General features: G+C 42.3%; 1 protein-coding gene across 6 annotated transcripts in view; it reads left to right on the forward strand.

Moving 5' to 3' along the window:
• LOC112223890 (fibroblast growth factor receptor 2) overlaps positions 1–27153 on the forward strand; it is a 96500-nt gene that overhangs the window by 18758 nt on the left and 50589 nt on the right. For 4 of the 6 annotated variants that reach the window (XM_024387198.2, XM_024387197.2, XM_024387196.2 and 1 more), the window contains exons 3-6: positions 6064–6333; positions 15282–15356; positions 18769–18938; positions 23765–23888. In XM_024387198.2, coding sequence (XP_024242966.2) covers positions 6064–6333; positions 15282–15356; positions 18769–18938; positions 23765–23888 — 639 coding nt within the window. The remainder of the gene's footprint in view (positions 1–6063; positions 6334–15281; positions 15357–18768; positions 18939–23764; positions 23889–27153) is intronic. The other 2 variants (XM_024387199.2, XM_024387200.2) reach the window with 2 other exon arrangements.

The following is a 27153-nucleotide window of genomic DNA, read 5'->3' on the forward strand; positions in this document are numbered from 1 at the left end:
AACGTAAAGATGGTCATTATGGCCAAACAGTTCTATTTTTGTTTCATCAGACCAGAGGACATTCCTCCAAAAAGTACGATCTTTGTCCCCATGTGCAGTTGCAAACCGTAGTCTGTCTTTTTTTATGGCGGTTTTGAAATAGTGGCTTCTTCCTTGCTGAGCAGCCTTTCAGGTTATGTCGATATAGAACTAATTTTACTGTGGATATAGATACTTTTGTACCTGTTTCCTCCAGCATCTTCACTAAATCCTTTGCTGTTGTTCTAGGATTGATTTGCACTTTTCGCACCATAGTATGTTCATCTCTAGGAGACTGCGTCTCCTTCCTCAGCAGTATGACAGCTGCGTGGTCCCATGGTGTTTATACTTGCGTAATATTGTTTGTACAGATGAACGTGGTACCTTTAAGCGTTTGGAAATTGCTCCCAAGGATGAGCCAGACCTGTGGAGGTCCACATTTTTTTTCCTGAGGTCTTGGCTGATTTCTTTTGATTTTCCCATGAGCAAAGAGGCACTGAGTTTGAAGGTAGGCCTTGAAATACATCCACAGGTACACCTCCAATTGACTAAGATTATGTCAATTAGCCTATCAGAAGCTTCTAAAGCCATGACATAATTGTCAGGAATTTTCCAAGCTGTTTACTGTTTACAGTCAACTTAGTGTATGTAAACGTTTGACCCACTGGAATTGTGATACAGTGAATTATAAGTGAAATAATCTGTCTGGTAACAATTGTTGGAAAAATGACTTGTGTCATGCACAAAGTAGATGTCCTAACGGACTTGCCAAAACTGTAGTTTGTTAACAAGAAATATGTGGAGTGGTTGAAAAATGAGTTTTAATCATTCCAACCTTCAAGTGTATGTAAACTTCCAACTTCAACTATATGAAGGCTGTTATGGCTAACTGCAATAATAGTGTATTGTTTTTTCTCAATACTTAAGTGTCATTTGTAGTAAAGTCTAGGCAACAAATAACATTGGATTGTGTTCTTTACATTTTTAGCTGTGAGATAGGTTCACTTTATCAACTTTTTATTTTACACGCAGACTGAGCATGTAGATCATATTCTTTGTTGTTTAATTAGTTAAAACCTGTATTTCCCCCTAGCAGGGATTTTTTGCATGTTTCATTTTTTGCATGTTGCATGATGAAAATTACAGGCCTCTCTCATCTTTTTAAGTGGGAGAACTTGCACAATTGGTGGCTGACTAAATACTTTTTTGCCCCACTGTATATGAGACATTACTTAGTATTTTCATATTTTAGTATATGCTTTAATGTCTCACAAAAACAAGCGTATCTTTGTGAAATGTTAACGGAGCACTGAGCATATACCAATCTTTCTATATTCAAAGCCTTTTACATTTATTTCAGCTTGTGTCATGTTAATTTAGCTTTTTGTGACCTGCGCAAAAACTTTGAAGATGATAACCACAAAATGTAAAATCCTCAAACGTTGCTTTGAGAAACCTGCACTGCTTTGTCATATAAATGCTAAAATTGTGTGCTCGTATTGCATTTTAGAACACCGTTCCCCCCGTCACCCCAAGATGAAAGGTTTTGACCACTAAAGTTTTAGGCAAATTCGTATACATGCTCAAACCGTTCAATAGTTAGGCTATCCATATTACCAGAGTTTATATTCTTTCTATTTCTGTGGTGAATTTGCGCCCGTAATTTAGATAATGCATTGATATATAGATGTGCAATTTAGATAATTAATTGAAAGCTAGCTAGCTTGCTGAAATGATAACAGAGAGAACAAAGAATATCTCTATTTGATCATGTACGTGTGCATATCCAAATATGAATGACGTCTGGAATCGTCGGATTATCAAACGGCAAGAGTGAGAAAAATTTCAAACCTCAACATGTCAACAGGTCGTATAAGCAGGGTTTAGCTGAGACTCATCTCTTGACAGGTAGGCTGGTAGTAAGCTTGGGCGGGATGGTTTTTCAGTACCGTCAATACCTTTGAAACGTTTTTCAATACATGTTTATATTTGTAGCTAAATACCGGCAGTCAACTTGTGCAATAGGTTCGGAGATAAAACAGATTGTGTTCTTCATTTCACCTGTCACATTATTTTGCATTATGAAGCTTACCGTAGTTCCCCAGAGCAGTTGAGCTAGTCACATGTTTGTAAATAGCACAACAGGAGAAAGCGTTTTATATTGAAAGTAACGTTGTGTTTTTTTTTTCTTCAATAGTTATCGGATGTGCAACTATAGTTTTCCTTCACAGAAAATACATTAGAGCAACACATTCCGCAGAAAATAGCTTCATTGTCGTCAGATGACAACAGAAGTGCAGCACTATTTGGCTGACAGCCACACTAGTAAATGAGACAATGAAAAAACGATGCATGGCCATCATATTTCTAATGTTTATCATAGAAAGAATGCAACCAGCTACATTTCCTAATGTTTTGCTTAAAGTTAATCTTGCATTTTACCAGAGAAAAGTAGGCTGGCTACACCAAGAAAAGTACAAGCGAAGTAGCTACACATCAGTCAGAGCGCTGTGTTTTGATAGAATGCCCATTCGTGAATTCTCATCCAAGTGGAGAAGTGCAACTGAAGCAAAAAATGTGTTTGATGCTGTGCAGAAATTACAATAAGAAGCATTTTTGATCTGCATTTACGAAAAGCAGCAAAATATTTGTAACGTGTTTTATATTTTTTTGATGGGGAGAATGGGACGGAGATTTGACTGTGGTAGGAATGGAGAGAGGTGTCTAGGCGGAAGATGAGTTCATATCAGAACACATCCTCCTGTGGTGTAGAGGGAGGAGGAAGAGCTGAAAAGTATGCAGTGGTAGTTTTCAAACCCTCAACCTCCACTGAGATGCTGCATTGTAACAAAGTCCATGGCCACAATCTGCTGTGTGGGTTATGATAAGTGAATTTGGAGTGCGTGTGTTTCGAGGTGTAAGTGGGATTGGCCTCATGGTTCCCATGAGTATTTGTGAATGAAGGTGTCAACAGGTTTAGGGATGGGTCAGGGTCAGGTCAACAGAGTCATTGGAGGAGGAAAAGGAGGTGAAAGACATGAATGTGAGAGGAGAGACATTGATGAAGATGGACAGATGTACACACAGCAGAGAAGAGAGATACAACACCTCAAAGTAACACTTAAGCATACCTTTCCAAGTGTTCACCATTTGGAGTTATTTAACAATGTCCTGCCCCACCCCCCATTCTGTGTGTGATAGATGGTGCCTGTCATAGTATATGGCCATCCCCTCTCAGTTCTGTGTATATTAGCTTTCTGTACACCCCTTCTCTCTCACCTGTGTTGATAGAGGCCTTGCTCCCGAACTGAGCGACAGGCCTGTATCAGGCCTAGTGGAAGGCAACAGAAACAGCTCTTTCCACAGGCTTTGATCACACAATGGAGGGAAACGCAGAGTCAATAACAATGCAATTAAAGTAGTATGGAAAACTATGTAGGGAAATAAACAAAGGTGGTGAATATAGCCCCCATCAATCAACATACACACTCCTCCTCAGACCATGCACAGTGGGTGGTGGGTGGAGACGGATGGCTTAATTATTTCCTGAGTGAAGGAAAGAGGAAAAAAATATCACAGTACCGGAACTATACCTGTGTGGGGCAATGTGCCCGGGGGGAGCGCTTAGAGCACACACGTTCTGGCATGGCCGGCTGCCTGCAAGTAGAATTAACTTTCTCTTCTTGCTCAAGGGTGGGAGTTAATGTAACACACACAATGAAGGTGGAATGTACCTTAGGGAGGTGTGCTGAGATACAGGAACGGTTGGGAGTGCCTCTGTACTATGTCTCCAATTATTACGGTACAGTCAGCCAAATGTGGACTGACACGTTAGCCACGTACAATATTTATTTTATGGAAAACAAGCACACACACAATATTGCAATAAACAATCCAAAAATCTTGCACCTCTGCCAAGGTTTGTTTTTGTAATGAAGTGTTGAAATCTGTAGACTGAGTGTGTCAAATCAAGGCAGAGGTTAGAGACTAGATTTACCATGGTTGTAGAGAGAGAGGGCTGGAAAACAGAGTAGTTAGACCTTTGGTTAGGTCAAGGTTTTGTCTTCTGTCTTACTGTCCAAAAACAAGACCGGAAAAGAAAGAGTGCTCCCTCTAAAACAGCTTTCACCCTTTCCTGTCTGGATTTTCTTTCTGATGGGTGTAGGGGATTGAAAAAATACACTGAAAAAAAATATAAACGCAACATGCAACAATTTCAAAGATTTTACCCAGTTACAGTTCAATCAGGAAATCATTCAATAAAAATAAAAAAAGATCATTAGGCCCTAATCTATGGATTTCACATGACTGGGAACACAGATATGCATCTGTTGGCCACAGATACATTTAAAAAAAGGTAGGGGCGTGGATCAGAAAACCAGTCAGTATCTGGTGTGACCACCATTTGCCTCAATGAGCTCAACACATCTCCTTCGCATAGAGTTGATCAGGCTGTTGATTGTGCCTGTGGAATGTTGTCCCACTCCTCTTCAGTGGCTGTGCGAAGTTGCTGGGTATTGTCGGGAACTGGAACATGCTGTCATACACGTTGGTGAGTAGGCAGGCCATGAAAGAACTGGGATATTTTCAGCTTCCAGGAAATGTGTACATGGGGCCAAGCATTATCTTGCTGAAACATGAGGTGATGGCGGCGGTTGCATGGCACGAAAAATGGGCCTGAGGATCTCGCCACGGTTTCTCTGTGCATTCAAATTGCTGTCAATACCATAACCCCACCGCCACCATGGGGCACTCTGTTCACAACGTTGACATCAGCAACCCGCACAACAACATACAGTACACGCTGTCTGCCATCTGCCTGGTACAGTTGAAACAGGGATTCATCTGTGAAGAGCACACTTCTCCAGCATGCCAGTAGCCATCGAAGGTGAGCATTTGCTCACTGAAGTCGGTTATGATGCCAAACTGCAGTCAGGTCACGACCCTGCTGAAGATGATGAGCATGCAGTCTTCCCTGAGACAGTTTGTGCAGAAATTCATCAGTTTTAAATCCACAATTTCATCAGCTGTCTGAGTGGCTGGTCTCAGACAATTCTGCAGGAAGAAGCCAGATGTGGATGTCCTGGGCTGGAGTGGTTACACATGGTCTGCGGTTGCGAGGCCGGTTGGACGTACTGCCAAATTCTCTAAAACGATACTGGAGGTGGCTTATGGTAGAGAAATTAACATTACATTATCTGGCAACAGCTCTGGTGGACATTCCTGCAGTCAGCATGGCAATTTCTTTTTCCCTCAACTTGAGACATCTGTGGCATTGTGTTGTGACAAAACTGCACATTTTAGTGGCTTTTTATTTTCCAGAGCACAAGGTGCACCTGTGTAATGATCATGCTTTTCAATCAGCTTATTGATATGCCACACCTGTCAGGTGGATGGATTATCTTGGCAAAGGAGAAATACTCACTAACAGGGATGTAAACAAATTTGTGCACAACATTTTAGAGAAATTAGCTTTTTGTTCATATGGATCAATTCTGGGATCTTTTATTTCAGCTCATGAAACATGGGACCAACACTTTACATGTTGCGTTCATATTTTTATTCAGTTGTTATTTTGGAGGTACCTGTCTTTCTCTGCTGTACTCACACTGGCTGGTATTTGTGCTGAAAGGGAGAGGGTCTGTTTATCTGTCTGGCCACTGATTGGTTGTTATTCTCACAGGCTCTGCCTCCACCTCCACGCCACTGTTCACTCTCTACCCTCTGCTTTGGGCCATAACTGCATGCTTTACGCATGAAAACACAACCCAACACTAAAGATAATGTTTAGGGTGTGTCCTGAATGAGGGTTGTCATGTTAATATATGGTTTTAAGATTAAACAGTTTGGGCCTCCTCTCTCTCTGTATCACTCCTCTTGGCTTTACATTGATTTAAGTGCATCCATGGGGTTATGTGGTGTTTAAAAAAATATTTCTTACACTATTGCTTGTTTCTTCCTCTTCCACCTTTCTCCCTGTCTTTCTTCCCTCCTTTCTGTGCACACCCCTCCTCGGCCTCCCCCTCCCTTTTCTTTGCTCTGCAGAGCCTCCGACCAAATACCAAATCTCTAAGCCCACCGTGTGCTCGGTGCACCCGGGGGAATTGCTGAAGCTCAACTGCCCTCTGCCCGGGGAGGTGGGGACCATCACCTGGACTAAGGATGGTTCCTCTCTGGGGGTCAACAACCGTACCCTGATAGAGCGGGAGGTGCTGCAGATCCGCGACGCCTCGCCCAAGGACTCGGGCCTGTACGCTTGCAGCACCGTGGGCCCTCAGGGCAGCGACACACTCTGCTTCATAGTGAACGTCACAGGTGAGTCAGGGAGCCAGGCAGGAAGCAGGACAGGGGATAACCAGCCAGTCAGGGCAGGGAGCAACCAAAAAGCCAGGGCTGGGAGAAACGAGCCAGCCAACCAGCCTGCAAGGGCAGGACAGGGACAGACAAAGGTAGGTTGGTCATAGTGTAGGTCCTACACTCTTAGAAAAAAAGGTGCTAAGTAGAACCATATAGGGTTCTTCGGTTTGTCTCCATAGGGGAACCCTTTTGGTGCTCGGTAGAACCCTTTGCCGAAGGCTCTACCTAGAATCCTATATGAAGGGTTCTTCATAGAACTCTCTGTAAAGTGTAATAGCTAGGATTCCCTATAAAGGGTTCTTCGTAGAACTCTCTACAAATAATTCTACCAAGAACCCTTTTATCCTCTATAGGTTCTTCCTAGAACCCTCCATGAACGGTTCTACCATTATTTACATATTTTTTTCATGACAATACAGTATATCATAAGGCATTTCTTTCAGGGCCTAGTGATATCCTAACACAGCGAATGGAAACTCCTGATTTACAGTCACATTGTTCGTTGTTAGTCACATTATTTTAGTCACATTATGCTGGCTTGGAAAGTGTAATTCCTATTGGAATCCAGCCAGTGAGTGAGGCTACCCAACAATTGGACATTTTAATCACCTGCAACCTGCATTTAGAATGACAGCCAGGGTGGCGTAAATTAGGGTTTCATATTTCCCCCGTATTTTACAAATGTTCCATCCCAAGAATAAATCAGTTTTCTTCCGGGTGACCTGGTGTTTCCTGCCAAAACCGGAAGTGTCATTCTAAAGCATTTAAACCATATAAATATGTCTGGGTTTGATTTGAGCTTTGATCAGCATGACATTTCAAGCCTGATACTACCTGAGCCCTACATTAAGACATTTTACGAGCCCTACATTAGACATTTTATGAGCCCTACATTAAAGACATTTTATTTGTATTTATTTTTTACCTTTATTTAACCAGGTAGGCTAGTTGAGAACAAGTTCTCATTTACAACTGCGACCTGGTGAAGATAAAGCAAAGCAGTGCGACACAAACAACAACACAGAGTTACTCATGGAATAAACAAACATATAATCAATAACACAATACAAAAGTCTATATTTAGTGTGTGCAAATGAAGTAAGATTAGGGAAGTAAGGCAATAAATAGGCCATAGTGGCGAAATAATTACAAATTAGCAGTTAAACACGAGTGATAATGTGCAGAAGATGAATGTGCAAGTAGAGATACTGGGGTGCAAAGGAGCAAAAAAATCTGTGAGCTGTTCTGACAGCTTGTGCTTAAAGTTAGAGAGGGAGATATGAGTCTCTAGCTTCAGTGATTTTTGCAATTCGTTCCAGTAATTGGCAGCAGAGAACTGGAAGGAAAGGCAGCCAAAGTAGGAATTGACTTTGGGGGTGACCAGTGAAATATACCTGCTGGAGCACGTGCTACGGGTGGGTGCTGCTATGGTGACCAGTGAGCTGAGATAAGGCGGGGCTTTACCTAGAAAATACTTATAGATGACCTGGAAACAGTGGGTTTGGTGACGAATATGTAGCGAGGGCCAGCCAATGAGAGCATACAGGTCACAGTGGTGGGTAGTATATGAGGCTTTGGTGACAAAACGGATGGCACTGTGATAGACTGCATCCAATTTGTTGAGTAGGGTATTGGAGGCTATTTTGTAAATGACATTGCCAAAGTCAAGGATCGGTAGGATAGTCAGTTTTACGAGGGTATGATTGGCAGCATGAGTGAAGGATGCATTGTTGAAAAAAAGGAAGCCAATTCTAGATTAAATTTTGGATTGGAGATGCTTAATGCGAGTCTGGAAGGAGAGTTTACAGTCTAACCAGACACCTAGTTATTTGTAGTTGTCCAGAGTAGTGATGCTGGGAGGGTGGGCAGGTGTGGGCAGCGATCGGTTGAAGAGCATGCATTTAGTTTTACTTGCATTTAAGAGCAGTTGGAGGCCACAGAAGGAGAGTTGTATGGCATTGAAGTTCGTCTGGAGGTTAGTTAACAGTGTCCAAAGAAGGGCCAGAAGTATACAGAATGGTGTCGTCTACGTAGAGGTGGATCAGAGAATCACCAGCAGCAAGAGCGACATCATTGACCAGCACCCCCATAGAGACTGCCAGAGGTCTGGACAACAGGCCCTCCGATTTGACACACTGAACTCTGTCTGAGAAGTAGTTGGTGAACCAGGCGAGGCAGTCATTTGAGAAACCAAGGCTGTTGAAACCAAGTCCAGGTAGCCATTTGATTACCTGTTCAGGAGTCTTACTGTTGAAGCCTTTTTGTCCTAGACTTGGCACTCCGGTACCGCTTGCTATGCGGTAGTAGAGAGAACAGTCTATTACTGGGGTGGCTGGGGTCTTTGACAATTTTTAGGGCCTTCCTCTGACACCGCCTGGCGTAGAGGTCCTGGATGGTAGGCAGCTTAGCCTCAGAGATGTACTGGGCCTACCCTCTGTAGTGCCTTGCGGTCGGAGGCCGAGCAATTGCCGTACCAGGCAGTGATTCTCTCGATGTTGCAGCTGTAGAACCTTTTGAGGATCTGAGGACCCATGCCAAATAGTTTTTAGTTTCCTGAGGGGGAATAGGCATTGTTGTGCCCTCTTACGACTGTCTTGGTGTGTTTGGATAATTCTAGTTTGTTGTTGATGTGGACACCAAGGAACTTGAAGCTCTCAACCTGCTCCACCTCAGCCCCCTGTCACAAGGAAAAAAGTTACATGCATTTTGAGCTATGCTCCTACTGAGATGCGCTGTCTGTCCCCACCCTGATCGTTGATGATTGATCATGCAGATAGCAGAGAGAAGGCCATAGAGAAGCCAGATTTAGACATCACATAATTTAGCAGTTCCATTTGAAGTCATGCTGTTGATAGAAAAAATGTATAATAATTTACCAGATTCTCGCAGTTATTTATCCTGGGAAAAGGGAGTGGGTTTGGGCGGTAAATCTTGCTAACCCCTTTCCTGGTATTCATCCCTCCAAATTGATTTTTGATGCTACCTAAATCATTAAAACTGGAACCATCTCACTGGTATATTATGTCCAACTACTAAACTATGAAATAACACATATCGAATCATGTAGTAACCAAAAAAGTGTTGAACAAATCAAAATATATTTTAGATTTGAGATTCTTCAAAGTAGCCACCCTTTGCCCTGATGACAACTTGGAAATACTTTTGACATTCTCTCAACCAGCTTCATGAGGTAGTCACCTGGAATGCATCTCAATTAACAGGTGTGCCTTGTTAAAAGTTCATTTGTGGAATTTGATGACAGCTTTGCACACGCTTGGCATTCTCTCAACCAGCTTAATGAGGAATGCTTTTCAAACAATCTTGAAGGAGTTCACACATATGCTGATCACTTATTGGCTGCTTTTCCAAACCATCTAAATTGGGTTCAGGTCAGGTGATTGTGTAGGAAAGTCCATCTGATGCAGCACTACATCACTCTCCTTCTATGTCAAATAACCCTTACACAGCCTGGAGGTGTGTATTGGGCCATTGTCCTGTTGAAAAACAAATTATAGTGCCACCTAGCGCAAACCAGATGGGATGGCTCATCGGTACAGAATGCTGTGGTAACCATGCTGGTTAAGTGTGCCTTGAATTCTAAATCAAATCACAGACAGTGTCACCAGCAAAGCACCCTCACACCATCACACCTCCTCCAGGCTTCACGGTGGGAACCACAAATGCGGAGATCATTCATTCACCTACTCTGCGTCTTACAAACACACGGTGGTTGGAACCAAAAATCTCAAATTTGGACTTATCAGACAAAAGGACAGATTTCCCACCGGTCTCATGTCCATTGCTCATGTTTCTTGGCCCAAGCAAGTCTCTTCTTCTTATTGGTGTCCTTAAGTAGTGGTTTCTTTGCAGTAATTCGACCATGAATGCCTGTCTCCTCTGAATAGTTGATGTTGAGATGTGTCTGTTACTTGAACTATGAGAAGCATTAATTAGGGCTACAATTTCTGAGGCTGGTAACTCTAATGAATTTATCCTCTGCAGCAGAGGTGACTCTGGCTCTTCCTTTCCTGTGGCGGTTCTCATGAGAGTCAGTTTCATCATAGCATTTGATGGTTTTTGCGACTGCACTTGAAGAAACTTTCAAAGTTCTTGACATTTTCCGTATTGACTGACCTTCATGTCTTAAAGTAATGATGGACTGTCGTTTCTCTTTGCTTATTTGAGCTGTTCTTTCCATAATGTGGACTTGGTTTTTTACCACATATGGCTATCTTCTGTATACCACCCCTACCTTGTCACAATGCAACTGATTGGCTCAAACGCATTAAAAAGTGAATAAATTTCACAAATTAACTTTTGCATTCCAGGTGACAACCTCATGAAGCTGGTTAACATTTGGTGACAGGGGGCAGTATTTTCACGTCCGGATGAAATGCATGCCCAAATTCAGCTGCCTGATAAGATATGCATATTATTAGTATATTTGGATAGAAAACAATCTGAAGTTTCTAAAACTGTTTGCATCATGTCTGTGAGTATAACATGACTTATGTAGCAAACCCCGTGGACAAACCATTCAGATTTGTTTTTTTTTGATGTCACTCTCTTTTCAATGGGTTTCATTGGGAATCCAGATTTCTAAGTGACCTTCTTGCTGTTCCTACCGCTTCCACTGGATGTCACCAGTCTTTAGAAATTGGTTGAGGTTTTTCCTTTGTGTAATGAAGAAGTAGCTCTGTTCAAAACAAGGTTCACTTCAAGTGTACTGTTTGTTAGAGGCGCGTGACCAGAAAGGTAGCGTCAGTTTGTTTTCTTCCTGTATTGAACACAGATCATCCTGTCTTCAATTTGATCAATTATTTACTTTAAAAATACCTAAAGTTGTATTACAAAAGTAGTTTGAAATGTTTTGGCAAAGTTTACAGGTAACTTGAGATATGTTGTAGTCACGTTGCTCAAGTTGGAACCGGTGTTTTTCTGGATGAAACGCGCCAAATAAATGGACATTTTGGATATATATCGACAGAATTAATCGAACAAAAGGACCATTTGTGATATGTATGGGACATATTGGAGTGCCAACAAAAGAAGCTCATCAAAGGTAAGGCATGATTTATATTTTTATTTCTGCGTTTTGTGTTGCGCCTGCAGGGTTGAAATATGTTTTCTCTCTTTGTTTACGGAGGTGCTACCCTCAGATAATAGCATCGTTTGCTTTAGCCGAAAAGCCTTTTTGAAATCTGACATGTTGGCTGGATTCACAACACGTGTAGCTTTAATTTGGTATCTTACATGTGTGATTTCATGAAAGTTTGATTTTTATAGTAATTCATTTGAATTTGGCGCTCTGCATTTTCCCTGATATCCCAGAGAGGTTAAGAGAATGCCAAGATTGTGCAAAGCTGTCATCAAGGCAAAGGGTGGCTAGTTTGAAGAATCTCAAATATAACATACATTTTGATTTGTTTAACACTCTTTTGGTTACTACATGATTCTATGTGTTATTTCATAGTTTTGATGTCTTCACTATTATTCTACAATGTAGAAAATTGTGATAATAAAGAAAAACCCTTGAATGAGTAGGTTTGTCTAAACTTTTGACTGGGACTGTATGGGATTTATCAACCAATCAATATACATGCAAAAACACAGATATTGAAGCAATTAATTCTTAAAATCAACCTGCAATAGAGCATGTTGGGAAATACGGTAATCATGGGCGTGTTTTTTTTATACAGAAAATACTGACACAGAAGGCAGATTGTTCGAGTCTTACAATATTTATTCATCCAATAGGGGAAGGCAAGAGAATGATTGTGGACAGGCAAGAGGGTCAAAACCAGTACAGAGTCCAAAAGGTACTGAAGGGCAGAATCAAGGTCAGGCCAGGCAGGATGATCAGGCAGGAGGGAAACAAGTCCAGAGTCAGGCAGGGGTCAAAATTGAAAGGACTATCAAAAAGAGATTAGAAAAAGGATTATGGGAAAACCACGCTGGTTGACTTGACTAAACATGCAAGACGAACTTGCACAGAGAGACAGGAAACACAGGGATATATACACTGGGGAAAACAAGCAACACCTGGAGGGGGTGGAGATAATAACAAGGACAGGTGAAACTGATCAGGGTGTGACAGAAATAAATAAATCATGGAAAAGATATTAACTATGTCAGTACTGTACATGTAAAATGATTACAAACAAACATATTCCGAGATAGGTACAGTTTTAAGCACTCACACATATTTTTATATTTCTTTGAAAAAATTACCCCTTTTCCCCCCATTTTCGTTTTTATCCAATTGGTAATTGCCATCTTGTCTCATTGCTGCAACTCCCATACGGACTCGGGAGAGGCGAAGGTCAAGAGCCGTGCGTCCTCCGAATCGCAACCCAACGAAGCCGCACTGCTTCTTGACACAATGCCCACTTAACCTGTAGTGACGCCCAGCCCGTGAACGGGATCGTTATCATCATCTGACACTAATTAGCATAAAGCAACGGACATAAATCTTCCTAGAAAATCTTCCTATTCATGAAAATCACAAATGAAATATATTGGAACACAGCGTAGCCTTTTGTTAATCACTCTGTCATCTCAGATTTTCAAAATATGCTTTACAGCCAAAGCTAGACAAGCATTTGTGTAAGTTTATCATAGCCTAGCATAGCATTATGCCCTGCTAGCAGCAGGCAACATTTTCACGAAAATAAGAAAAGCAATCAAATTAAATAATTTACCTTTGAAGAACTTCAGATGTTTTCACTCACGAGACTCCCAGTTAGATAGCAAATGTTCCTTTTTCCCCAAAATATTATTTTTGTAGGCGAAATAGCTCCGTTTGTTCTTCACGTTTGGCTGAGAAATCGACCGGAAAATGCGGTCACTACAACGCCAAACTTTTTTCCAAATTAGCTCCATAATATCGACAGAAACATGGCAAACGTTGTTTAGAATCAATCCCCAAGGATTTTCACATATCTATTCGATAATATATCCACCGAGACAATTGGTTTCTCATTAGAAGCGATTGGAATAATGGCTACCTCTGTACTTTACGCAAGATTTTCTGCGGGAGCCATCATGTGACCACTTGCTCAATGTAGTCCCTTACGGCTATTCTTCAACATAAATGCGTAAAAATATGTCACAATGCTGTAGACACCTTGGGGAATACGTAGAAAGCGTAAGCTCATTCGTAGCCCATTCACAGCCATATAAGGAGTCATTGGCATGCAGCGCTTTCAAAATATGGGTCACTTCCTGGTTGGATTTTTATCTGGGTTTCGCCTGTAACATCAGTTCTGTTATACTCACAGACAATATCTTTGTAGTTTTGGAAACGTCAGTGTTTTCTATCCAAAGCTGTCAATTATATGCATAGTCTAGCATCTTGTCGTGACAAAATATCCCGTTTAAAACGGGAACGTTTTTTATCCAAAAATGAAATACCGCCCCCGGAGTTTCAAGAGGTTAACCCGGAATCCGGCCGCACCAATGTGTCGGAGGAAACACCGTACACCTGGCGACCGTGTCAGCGTGCACTGCACCCGGCCCGCCACAGGAGTCACTAGTGCATGATGGGACATCACTGCTGGCCAAATCCTCCCCTAACCCGGAGGATGCTGGGCCAATTGTGCTCCGCCCAGTGGGTCTCCCGGTCACAGCTGGCTGCGACAGAGCCTTGACTCAAACCCAGAATCTCTGGTGACACAGCTAGAATTGCAATGCAGTGCTTTAGACCACTGCGCCACTTTTTTATTACTACTACTGCAATCTGTTCTCATGACGAAACTGAAAAATACCAAGTTGTGTAGAAAGTAAACATCTGCACCTCAAAAGTGCCAAGTGTGCTTATGTCTACATAATGAGGATGTCGGGGAAAAAATTGCAACTTCTGACTTTCTGGTCTAGCGTTTGATGACAACGGAATACACTGCCCAGCCTTACATAATTAGAAAGATGAGATTATCCTGATAAAAAAAATAGAAATATACACATTGCGAGATATTTGACCCAATATACCAACATGCCTCTCCGTAGGAAAACAATGGGCGGAGCTCAGCATTCCAAGGACAAAAGGTATTTTGGGGCAAGCATTTGATGACAACGGAATACAATGGCCAGCCTTACATAATTAGAAAGAGGAGATTCTCATGATTTAAAATGGTGTCCAATTAAAATAAATCTAAATATACACATTGAGATATTTGTCGAAATAGACAGACATACCTATATTTCCCGATTTGAAACAATGGGACGACTCCAGTTCCATGAGTATTTTTTTGTTGTTTACATTTTAACTACCAGAAACGTGGGCAGGTCTCATTGCCAACAATAGCAAAGCAGGCATTGTGACATAGAACAATAGGCTGGGAACAGAACGTTCGGAAGGCGAGTTGGTGCCACGGGGCACAATATAGCTAATATAGGAGCTGGCAGGGTGAAAAATGCCCCCAAAATAATGCCTGTTTTTTCATGATTACTTCAAACCTATGGCAAGCAGCTGGGACATATGGTAATATTATGAAACTGGGCACACGGCTGATGCAATGAACTAGTTTTTAATCAGAAAAAAGTATTGTTAAACATTTCATGTGTCCAGCCTACTACATCCCTGATCTTTTGAGGTTGTGATGCTTTTTTAATAGGGTGGTAGTTGGGCAATGGCCATGGAAGGGTTGTGGAATGGTCATGTAGTTGTAGTTATTCAACTTTTCTTACAAACGTCAGTGACTCTCATGCTGTTCTTGATTGCATATGATTAGTGATTTTGTGAACAGTGTAAACGTCAATATTACATCACCTGATTCTGCCACCTCACCTAAACGTGTGTGTGTGTGTGTGTGTGTGTGTGTGTGTGTACGCGTGTGTAGCTGTGTATGGCTGGAGCTGTGTTGAGAGGTGGCAGAGATGGTAGGAATTAACCGTGGTCATCTCTACAGATGCCATCTCGTCTGGGGACGATGAGGACGACACAGAGCGATCAGAGGACGTGGGGGTGGACGGAGAGCAGATAAGTGAGTATGGGCATAGTATTGTGGGACAGTGTGGGAACAGGGCAGGAGAGGCAGTGACCGTTGTCTTCTGTAGTGGGGGCATTGAGGCAATATGTGAACTCAGCAAATAAGTTGTTGTTTTTTGGGGTTGTTTTTACCTGCATTGTTATATAATAACACTGTTGTGGATCTGAAGGACATGGCTTGGCCTTTCGACCATCAGGTCAAATGCCGTCATGACCAAAGTTACTATACTCCTAAATGTTTGTCTTTTTGTGTGTTGTGTGTACAGTGTTACTAAATCTCTTAGTTTCATTAGTTCAAATCTGCAATGAAATCTCAGCTGTACTGTAGCATTCCTGTATGGGAATGTGTATATGTGTGTGTGATGTTTGTAAGCCTATCTCTCCCAGGCCTTTTAGGCGCTCCAGGGAAGAGGAATTCCTAACATTCCTCCTGTAGCCTGCATCTCTCAGGTAGTCAGGCCCCAAGGAGCGAGTCAGCTGGACTCATCCATTATGGAATGCTTCCATCTGGACTGGGTTAGGGACCTGATGGGAGATGGGCTCTGTGTGTATGTCACAGGCTGAAGGCTTCCATCTCTTGTTAAAATTTTAAACACGCACCGTCCCTCACAGTGGGTTCAACTCCCCCACTTTGCACCGACTATAATTGCCTGAAATCCATTAAATATGTCATCTAGGAACTCTGTAAGGAGAGGAAAATAGAGAGAAGGGGGAAAAAATGTTTCTGGTGGTAATAAGCTGATTGAAAGCAAAGTAAAAACTGTTCTGGCAGCCCGGTTGAATTTTCTCCTGGTGTTTTTTTTTCTAAGAATTCAAAACCGGAATATTAAAAAAGAGAGGCGGAAGAGAAAAAATAGGGGACGGTTGAGGCCTTTTAACTACAGCGTTCTGGTTTGGATCAGCACCAGCACTTCTCTGTGTATGCTAACGCTGTAGAGCGCTGGCCCCCGGCCCACTTTTGGAGGGGTGTTGTGGAGGCTTTTTTGGGAAAGAAGGAAGGTGAAAGGGGGGGTCTGAGCATTGTGCTTGGGGCCGTTCTAATGCCCAATGGGTTAGGTTTCAGTGTCTGTCTCAGCTCGTACTCTATACACTTTGATTCCACTTTCTTAAAAAGAGATTGAACAACAACACAGTCACAACCAGCCCCCCTAAAACACTGGGAGAAAAAGTTATGGGTGAAGATGTACCCCCGACCCAGCGTCAGCGGAGGTTGGCTGTGATTGGAGGAGACGAGCAAGGCATATGGAAGGATCATGGAGAAGGCTTTGTTTTTTCGGGGCAGCATTGACGTCAGGGGGAGGTCAGAGTGGATGTGGGGTTCCACGCTCGTTGGTTTTGTTGTTCTAACTCATTCTCTGGCCCGTTAAGGAGATCATCCTTAATTGCTCCCGTTTGTCTTCGTTTGAAACATCTGTAGGGTACAATTTACAAGCTTTTAATAGTCTATCATTAGCTGCTTTATGTTTGTCCTAGATATACAGTATATGTAGCTCTAGTACCAGCTCTACAGTATGGGGCAAATGTACAATTAATACTATCATTTGACACTTATGTTTGTGCTGCATTCTTCATGCTGAACGTACAGCACATTCTTGTTTTGGAGTTACATAGATAACCTGAGCTAACCCCAGACTGCCACAGAGTAAACAGTAAGAGAAGCTGTCCATTCAGAGAGCTTAAGGGGCCATAGGGAGGCCACACAGGGTGCTAGGGGCCACAGAGGGGTCTTAGGGGCCACAGCAGTTGGCCAGTGAGAGTTTGGCCTCATCTGGACAGAGGTTGGGGGGTCTTTGATGTCTCGCTACCACCGGACGATGGGAGCATGGGAAACAGACCTGGTCACCTTTCACTATCATGTACCGTGCTCATCATCAGACACAGCTGCTGCCACTCCGGGGTCAGAGTTCACCTGAGAGAGATGAGCTCCCGAACGAGGGCAGTCGCCACCCTAACCTGTCTGACTGTGTCTGTAGGGAGGAGTGTTGAAAGAGAAAATAAGATGGCGAGAAATAGGGGGACAGAGTGAGAAGGAGATGGGCTTAAAAGAACCAGTCTAATTATAGTGTGTTGGTTCATCCTGGAAGGAAGAGCATGGTTTACTTCTTCTGTATCAAAGTATGTGTGTACTGTCCGGTTTGCATGCCAGAGAAAATTATGGGAGGTGACCGACTCTGATAGTATTCTGATTGAACTCTGGTGGGCGGGAGAGAGGAGTGGGAAGAGGGAGAGGGGCTAAAACAGGGAGGGAGGGGTGGAAAGAGAAGGACAGAGGCCCAAGAAGGCTAAAGGAGTGTCTAACGGCTGCAGTAACCCTGGAGTGTTCCCCCTCTTCTCTCTGCTCCGGTAATAGAGATATAGGAAGTGATGGTGGGGACATCGGTTGTGAAATTTCTCTTCTTTCTGAGTCCATCTGCTTATGCAATCACTCTCCCAGGTGCCGAGAGAGAGAAATGGGGAGGCAGGGGGTAGAGAGTAGATAACGTGTGTATGTGAGAGAGGGGGGTCTTCAGGGAACTACAGAAAATGAGATATATGGGGTGAACGAGCTGCAGTTACAGTATGTAGGCCAGACAGAAAAGGGGTGTTACTAACTTCCTATACGTCCCTGTGGGAGTGTATTTGAATGAAGGAGCATGATCGATCATTGTGTGGGTAACTTACCCTTTACAAACCAAACATTTCTCACCCACAACAAATGTGAAATAATCTTTCTCCTTTCTGGAACATAATGATTATTCATGGATGATAAATATCCCTTCTTCCCAACAGCCATACCTTCCCGATGACAGGCTAAATATTGTAATTGGAAGAAGTGGGGGGAAAAAAGCGCTAACTGCAACTAGATAAAATGGATGTGATGGTCTAATTACCCACTTGGTAACGTGTCCTGCAACCTTCAAAAGAAAACATTTATGTTTGAGTATTAAGTGTTTCCAGTGTGAACTTTAGTTTCTCCCTAAATGGCACCATATTCCCTATTTAATACAATCCTTTTCACTAGGGCCCATAGGGAATAGGGTGCCATTTGGGACATAGCCTGTGACCACCTCCCTCACTCTTCCTCACTACCTGCTATAGTTGTAGTAATCTATGTTGTTCAGGCTTTGGACTGAAACTGTTAATCAACGGAGATCTGCTGCTCAGCCATGTTTCCCATACAGTGTTTCTGTTGACAGTAGAGAAAGTGAGCAAAGTTACTCTCACAAATATAAGTAAGACTTATTTTACAGCATGGTTTAAGCTGATATGGTTTTAACTAATAAACTATGTGGTAACAATGAACACTTTCTGGTACTGTCTGGTACTTCCCTAATATAATATATGTTACTGTTTTGCTATATATGGACAAAATCTAATTTGAGATTTTGACTAAACAAAAACCCTGATTGGTCATCTCTTTTCTTTAGGGGCGCCCTATTGGACGATGCTGGAGAAGATGGAGAAGAGGCTACATGCTGTACCTGCTGCCAACACAGTCAAGTTTCGCTGTGCTGCCGGGGGCAACCCACGTCCTAAGATGCGCTGGCTGAAGAACAGCCGACCATTCCGACAGGAGGACCGCATGGGCGGGTACAAGGTACAAGAGAGAACCCCGCACTGCAGCATGCTGGGACATGGAGTTTCTCATGACTAGCGCATTGAAATTAGTCTATGTAATCAAATGTTTCATTCAAGTTTACTTTTGTGACTGTTAAGAAAGGACTTTCAATGCATTTTTCTGCGTCTTGATTTTGAGGCAGACTGTTGCCCTTCCATTTTGGCTCTACTGCTACTACTGTTGAGCTGCGCAGCCTAGTTAAAGTTTACGGTGTGGCTGTAGAGCCGACTTTCTGGACCCCTTTTCCCGACATCTAAAGGTCCTGAAGCTTCTTCACATGTGCAGGATTCTCTACTTTACGCACAGTCTCTGACAAATGTTGCTTGTTTAATAAAGTTGATCAAAGTCTGCAAGAACACACAATGAAAGTATACAACATAACCAAATATAATCGCATAACGTTACTGTAGTACAAAAAACACTACCTCTTTTCTTAAGAGATTTTAGGATGATTGTGCGAATGTTTGCGTCTTTCTTTCGAATAGTTGCATGTTCAACTCAGCGTGCACCACTGAACAAAATATGTGCTTTGATCAACAAAAAACAACACTGTAGGGTACATGTCAATAACTAGGGCTCGGAATTGCCAGGGACCGCACAATATGAAATTATACTTAGGTGCCGATATGTGTTGTGATTCTCATGATTCTATATATATATATTGCAATTCAATGTTCCAAACATATTGCCCACCATATGTCTGCTGCAGAGGTACAAGACAGAGCCATGAAAAAACGATCAGTCAAGGAAATAAGTGCTGAAAACTAATTGGCTCCCTATTTTTTTTTAAAAGAAGAAGATTGAAAATAAGAAAAAGAAGAAAAAAAGTTTTGGTGCAGGTACAGCCAACTAAGTCAAAAATAATGTTGAGATATTGTCAAAATGATACGATACAATATGTCATAAAAAATCATACCCCGATATGTAACTATCTTTTTCCCCCCATCACAATCGATAACTCAAGAAGATCTAGATGAATATCCCCATGAAACTGGTTCAGATCAAATGATTGAAATGCAGGTGCGGCATGGAAGATTCACCGGTAAAACTTTATCATTCACGATTGGCAGTGAGAAATGTGAAGGGAGGGTGACCACAAAAAATTGGTGTGAAAGGTAAAGCCAGTGATTTGGATCATCAGCTCTGGGGAAAAGGGATCCGGCGGGACGGGACGGTTACCTATGGATCCGCAGCCTTAGCCTAAAGTTGAACAGAAGGGACCAGTCTATGTTCTAAGAACCCATGCACTTCGCCCAACTGCTGTTTGCACATTAAAACAAACTAAAACAATCACTGCCCGTGCAGCCGTAGAAAGTTAAGTCGGCGCCTAGCCACAGAAAACCATACAGCCATTTTCCAACCAAGGAGAGCTGTCACAAAAGTTCAAATTAATCACTTACCTTTGATTATCTTCATCTGATGGCACTCCCAGGTCTCCATGTTAGACAAATGTTTGTTTTGTTCGATAAATTTAATCTCTATGTCCAAATACCTCCTTTTTGTTCGCACGTTTAGTCCAGTAATCCAAATGCACAAAGTGCGGGCACAAAGTCCAGACGAAAAGTAAAAAAATGTCCATTAAAGTTCGTAGAAACATGTCAAACGATGTATATAATCCATCTTTAGGATATTTTTATCATAAATCTTCAGTAATACTTAGAAATATTATTTATAGAAATAGCATTTTAAATGCTCACTTACCTTTGATGATCTTCATCAGAATGCATTCCCAGGAATCCCAGTTCCACCATAAATGTTCGATTTTGTTCAATGATGTCCATCAGTTATGTCCAAATATCTTCTTTTGTTAGGGCGTTTGGTAAACAAATCCAAAAGCGCGTTCAGGTCACGCCGAACGTCGGACGAGAAGTTCAAATGGTTCCGTTACATCCCATAGAAACATGCCAAACTAAGTATGGAATCAATCTTTAGGATGTTTTTAACATAAAACGTAATTAATGTTCCAACCGGACAATTCCTTCGTCTGTACAAATGAAGTGGAACGTACAGTGGGGCAAAAAAAGTATTTAGTCAGCCACCAATTGTGCAAGTTCTCCCACTTAAAAAGATGAGAGGCCTGTAATTTTCATCATAGGTACACTTCAACTATGACAGACAAAATGAGAAGAAAAATTCTCCAGAAAATCACATTGTAGGATTTTTAATGAATTTATTTGCAAATTATGGTGGAAAATAAGTATTTGGTCACTAACAAAAGTTTATCTCAATACTTTGTTATATACCCTTTGTTGGCAATGACAGAGGTCAAACTTTTTCTGTAAGTTTTCACAAGTTTTCACACACTGTTGCTGGTATTTTGGCCCATTCCTCCATGCAGATCTCCTCTAGAGCAGTGATGTTTTGGGGCTGTTGCTGGGCAACACGGACTTTCAACTCCCTCCAAAGATTTTCTATGGGGTTGAGATCTGGAGACTGGCTAGGCCACTCCAGGACCTTGAAATGCTTCTTACGAAGCCACTCCTTCGTTGCCTGGGCAGTGTGATCATTGTCATGCTGAAAGACCCAGCCACGTTTCATCTTCAATGCCCTTGCTGATGGAAGGAGATTTTCCCTCAAAATCTCACATACATGGCCCCATTCATTCTTTCCTTTACACTGATCATTCGTCCTGGTCCCTTTGCAGAAAAACAGCCCCAAAGCAAATTTCTGTAAACTGTTTTTGTTTTGTTTTTATGGGGTATTGTTTGTAGATCGATGAAGAAAGAAAACAATTTAATACACTTTAGAATAAGGTTGTAACGTAACAAAATGTGGAAAAAGTCAAGGGGTCTGAATGCTTTCCGAAAGCACTGTACCGTAATTGCTGGACTATTAAGCGCACCTGAATATAAACCGCACCCACTGAATTATTTAAAAAGATGTATTTTGTACATAAATAAGCCGCACATGTCTATAAGCCGCAGGTGCCTACCGGTACATTGAAACAAATGAACTTAACACAGCCTTTAAACGAAACACGGCTTGTAACAAAAATAAATAGGCTTTAACGAAACACGGCTTGTAACAAAAATTAAAACAGTAGCCTACCAAGAAAGTCATTGGTCACTATCTTCCTCCTCCTGTGCACTGAAACCACTGAAGTCATCTCCTTCGGTGTCGGAGTTGAATAGCCTCAGAATTGCTTCATCCGATGTTGGATCGTTTTCATTGTCGCTCTCGTCACTTTTATCTGGAGGCAAATACCCCGCTGAGCTCATGCTGCCCCTTCAACACGCAGCAGTCCAGCCTTTCGAAACCCGTTGATGATAGTGGATTTTTTGACAATGCTCCACGCTGTCAGGAACCACTGGCAGACTTGACCATAAGATGCTCTTCGCCTGCGGCCCGTTTTAGTGAAGGATTTCTCCCCACTTGTCATCCAAGCCTCCCACTGAACAAGGAGCGCCACCTTAAATGCACGATTTACACTGATGTCGAGTGGCTGCAAATATTTTGGGCCATCTGCTTTTCTTCCCTCTGAAAGCTTTTGTTGTCTTTCTGCACTGAGTCAGTTCCTCACGCTGCTGTTTCCAACGTCTTATCATTGACTCATTAAGGCCAAGCTCCCATGCAGCAGCTCTATTTCCTTTTCCAACAGCCAGATTTATCGCCTTCAACTTGAAAGCTGCATCATATGCATTTCTCTGTGTCTTTGCCATGATGAGGGTGACAAAATTTTGCATGGCAAGCGGTACCGGAGCTCCAAGTCTCGGTCCAAAAGGCTCCTTAACAGCTTCTACCCCTAAGCCATCAGACTGCTGAACAATTAATCAAATAGCCATCCAGACTATTTACATTGACCCCCACCCTTTGCTTTTACACTGCTGCTACTCGCTGGTTATTATCTATGCAGTCACTACATGTACAAATTACCGCAACTAACCTGTACCCCCGCACATTGACTTGGTGGCACGAATCTTGTGAAAGCGGGAAAAATCCATAAATTAGCCGCGTCATTGTATAAACTGCGAGGTTCAAAGTGTGGGAATAAAGTAGCGGTTTATAGTCCGGAAATTACGGTAAATAAAAATGCTTCCGCTGAATACGATGATACGATTGGGGAATCATCCAATCTATTGAAATCAAACGTTTTTTAAAGTGCAATTAAAAGTCACATTACACTTTACAGTGATGGATTCATTTGCAAGTTATCTATTGTGTTGGGATGTAATAGGGAAGGAAAAAGTGTGACACATGTAGTTAATGGGTGATAGTTTACGAGGAAACACAGCCATCTCTTCATGGGAAGTTCCGGAGAATGTTTCCCCTTGGCTTTAATTCTGCAGAAAGTCTCATTCTAATAAACACGGTATTCAGTCGAACACTTTCTCCTCACTATCTTTAGTGACAGTTCTGTAAACACACACAAACACGCACACACACACACATACTGCACGCACACACACACACACACACACACACACTCCAATTGACTTGTCCATGCAAAACAAGTGCCCTAATAAAAGACAGCATTTCTAGTGTTTTCTCTGTAAGTAGTAAAAAGTAGAATATTTAGAATCTACAGGGTTTTCACTAGTGTTCTAAGGAGTAGAGGTGGTAAGTAGTAGCTTAGGGAGAGCACCGTGTAATTCCTTGGGTGGGGGTATCAGCTCACCTTAGGACCAGTCTGTCACTCCCTGTAATATTGTTTTTCACCATGATGCGCTCGTGAGAATAGACCTGACTGCCCGTCACTCACTGAGCCTCCTCACTTACTCTCTCTGGCCTTCCATCAATCCGCAGTTTGCATTGGTTTGGATGTTCCTTTGTGAGATTCACATTAATGGGTTGGATTTCCCTTTCAGGTGCGTCACCAGCACTGGACCCTGATCATGGAGAGTGTGGTTCCATCCGACAAGGGCAACTACACTTGCCTGGTGGAGAACGCATATGGCACCATCAACCACACCTACACCCTGGATGTAGTGGGTGAGTACTGCACTGGGCCTGCCTGGGATAGAGGGAGGGATTGGGGGGTTAATAATAACATCTGCGAGACACCTGCGAAAAGTAGGGGTCAGCCATTTGCCTGTGTCCCTGGAGCATTTGGGTACTTTGCTCAAGGGCACAGCGGCAGATTTGACAACTTATTGGCTCCGGGATTTGAACCAGCAACTTTTCGGTTACTGGCCTAATGGTCTAACCTCGAGGCTACCTGCCGACTCCAACTAAACATTACTTGTTTGGGCCAGCATTAGGGGATTCTCACAGAGGGTGTTGGGGACGGGGTGGGGTTGAGGGTTATTGCTGGCTGTTTGATCCCCAGGTGCATGCTACTACACTGTATGTAAGTACAGAGAAGGAATGCTGCCTAGATGTGCCAGGTCTGTTTCTATGGGCAGGATTGATGCATGTATTGTATGTAGGCAGGGCCCTGGCCCAATAAAAAATCAAATCAAATTTGATTTGTCAAATGTGCCGAATACAACAGGTGTAGTAGGCCTTACCGTGAAATGCTTACTTACAAGCCCTTAACAATGCAGTTCAAGAAATAGAGGTAAGAAAATATTTACTAAATAAAATAAAATAAAAAGGAAGACAATAAAATAGAAAATAAAACGAGGCTATATACAGGGGGTACCGGTACCGAGTCAATGTGCGGGGGTACAGGTTAGTTGCGGTAATTTGTACATGTAGTGACTGCATAGATAATAACCAGCGAGTAGCAGCAGTGTAAAAGCAAAGGGTGGGGGTCAATGTAAATAGTCTGGATGGCTATTTGATTAATTGTTCAGCAGTCTGATGGCTTAGGGGTAGAAGCTGTTAAGGAGCCTTTTGGACTGAGACTTGGAGCTCCGGTACCGCTTGCCATGCAGTAGCAGAGAGAACAGTCTATGACTTGGGTGACTGCAGTCTTTGACAATTTTTTGCCCCTAAGTCACAATAGTCTGATTCACACCAAGACAAGCCAAACTGTACTGTGCTTGCCTGGTTACGCATCAGCCGCATTTTTGGGAAACTCGCGGGACAATACATTGTGAAAAGAAAATATCCAAGCCAGCCCAGTACTGTTCGGGTTGGCCCAACACCTTTGGTTGGACATAAGGGACCATTGATGTGACTGTTAGAGGAGTTGGAGAGGGACAGTAGGAGTACATGCTGCGGAGCCTCTCTCGGGAGCAAACAGAACCAATGTAGTCAGCAGCAATGTTACCTCAAATATTTTGGGGCACTGAGCAAATTTCTGATCTTCTTGAACGTTATTAAAATTCTGTGCAACCTTCAGCTCACATTTACTGTGAACACTGAGGCTGTACCTGCTTTAAGTTTCAGTTTTAACAGTGGGCAAATAGGTTACTGTGGCTCCATCAAAAACAATGGATAAAATGCATCCCATAACATTTTAACATGGAAATAGTTGTTCTATCATTCAGCCTTTAGTAGCAGCCAATGTGTGATGTTCAATGTAGACCTTTGACTTTTGAAAAAAACATTCAGAGCTTGACATTCAACTGTTAATCCACTTGTCCTTCAGACAAGGTGACTGAAAATGTTGTGTTTGATACAAGAAACCACTTTACAAAATAAAATGCATTATTATTCGCATACCATTATTACAGAGAATTAATGCTACCCTCTGCCTATTGGCTACTTAGCTTATTCAAGCCTGTCTCAAAATACAACACTGCCCCTTTAAGACAAACAAAATGCTCTTTACCTGACTTGCTTTTTAAAGATGTCGAGAAATGTACACATTTTGTGCTCTCGTAGGAAGCAATCACTTACCTATTTCTGACTGCAAATTATCTATAACTTGGCTCACTAACTAGCAAAGGATATTAACAAAATGTGTGCACACGTGGCTACATAAAGCTCTCGCTTTGATCTCAAAACAAGCGCATCTACTCACGACTGCTCATGCTGTAGAACAGTCCAGTCCAAAGTGAACGGCCCAGATCCATATATGGCAATGGTCTATGTGATGTAATCCTACTGCAGCTCTGATTGGTTATGCTGCACGCGTGTCAATGCAATAAAATCCTACTCCAGTGCGTTCTGCCTACATCCATTTCTCTTGCATAGTTATTAGTTTTGCATACTAAGTCTTTCATAGTTTGTTTTGTTGTGGTATGTTGCATTGAAAGTGGCTAATATTGTCAAAGTAAAGGGACACGTTGATAGTGTTAAATAACAGGGACAAGTCTACAAAGTTGAGTGTTCATTCACGTTGAGTGAAGTTCATTCTCGCATGCGCGCAGCTTAGAGGGAACATTGGTCAGCAGTATTATAAAGGGGACAAAGCAAGTTCAAACCTAACTCACTCAACCCCTTTACTCTGACCTTTGGAGCAAACAAGACTAGAGTGTGTGTGTTGTGTTCAATGTATTATGTAGAGCACTGGTCATCTTGCTAAATAAACTAGCAGGAGGGTGGGGGAGAAGAGGGGGTTAAATTAGAGGGGTTGGGTTAGTCAAATATCAGATAAATGTGTGTACACTGTATATATTGCATGCCTGTGTGTGTTTTTTCCCTGCTGAATTATTCAACAATCTACTCTTATGAATATGAGTCTGTGTCCCAGACTGAGACCCATCTCTCTCTCTCTCTGTGTGTGTGTGTGTGTGTGTGTGTGTGTGTGTGTGTGTGTGTGTGTGTGTGTGTGTGTGTGTGTGTGTGTGTGTGTGTGTGTGTGTGTGTGTGTTAAGGCTGTGACAGTCATGGAATTTTGGATGATGGTTATTGCTCAGCCAAATGATCTTGGTCACTGTTATAACCATACAAATGTATATATTTTTTAAAGAACTACATTTTCTCCTCTCCTCCGCTCCTGACTGCATGTGCTGCCATAGAAATAGAATATGATATTCATTATGTTTCTACACTCTTAGAAAAAAAACGTTATCTAGAAGCTAAAAGGGTTCTTTGGCTGTCCCCATAGGTGAACCCTTAGAAGAGCACTTTTTAGTTCCAAGTAGAACCATTTTGGTTCTATGTAGAACACTTTTGGGTTCCATGTAAAACCCTTACAGAGGGGTTCTACATGGAACCCAAAAGGGTTCTACTATGGGGACAGCCAAAGAACCCTTTTGGAACCCCTTTTTCTAAGAGTGTATGTGCTGCTGGAGGGAGGGGGCATTGCCTAGGCAACCAAAGACCCGTTTGCTACAACAATTTGCTTGTTTCACGTTTGCTATATACCTTACTTGTTTCCGCAAGGAGCAACAACGTTTCATCACGTTGTTAAATGTCCATG

Source organism: Oncorhynchus tshawytscha, linkage group LG24 (genome assembly GCF_018296145.1).
Source record: "Oncorhynchus tshawytscha isolate Ot180627B linkage group LG24, Otsh_v2.0, whole genome shotgun sequence".
Taxonomy (NCBI): Eukaryota; Metazoa; Chordata; class Actinopteri; order Salmoniformes; family Salmonidae; genus Oncorhynchus; species Oncorhynchus tshawytscha.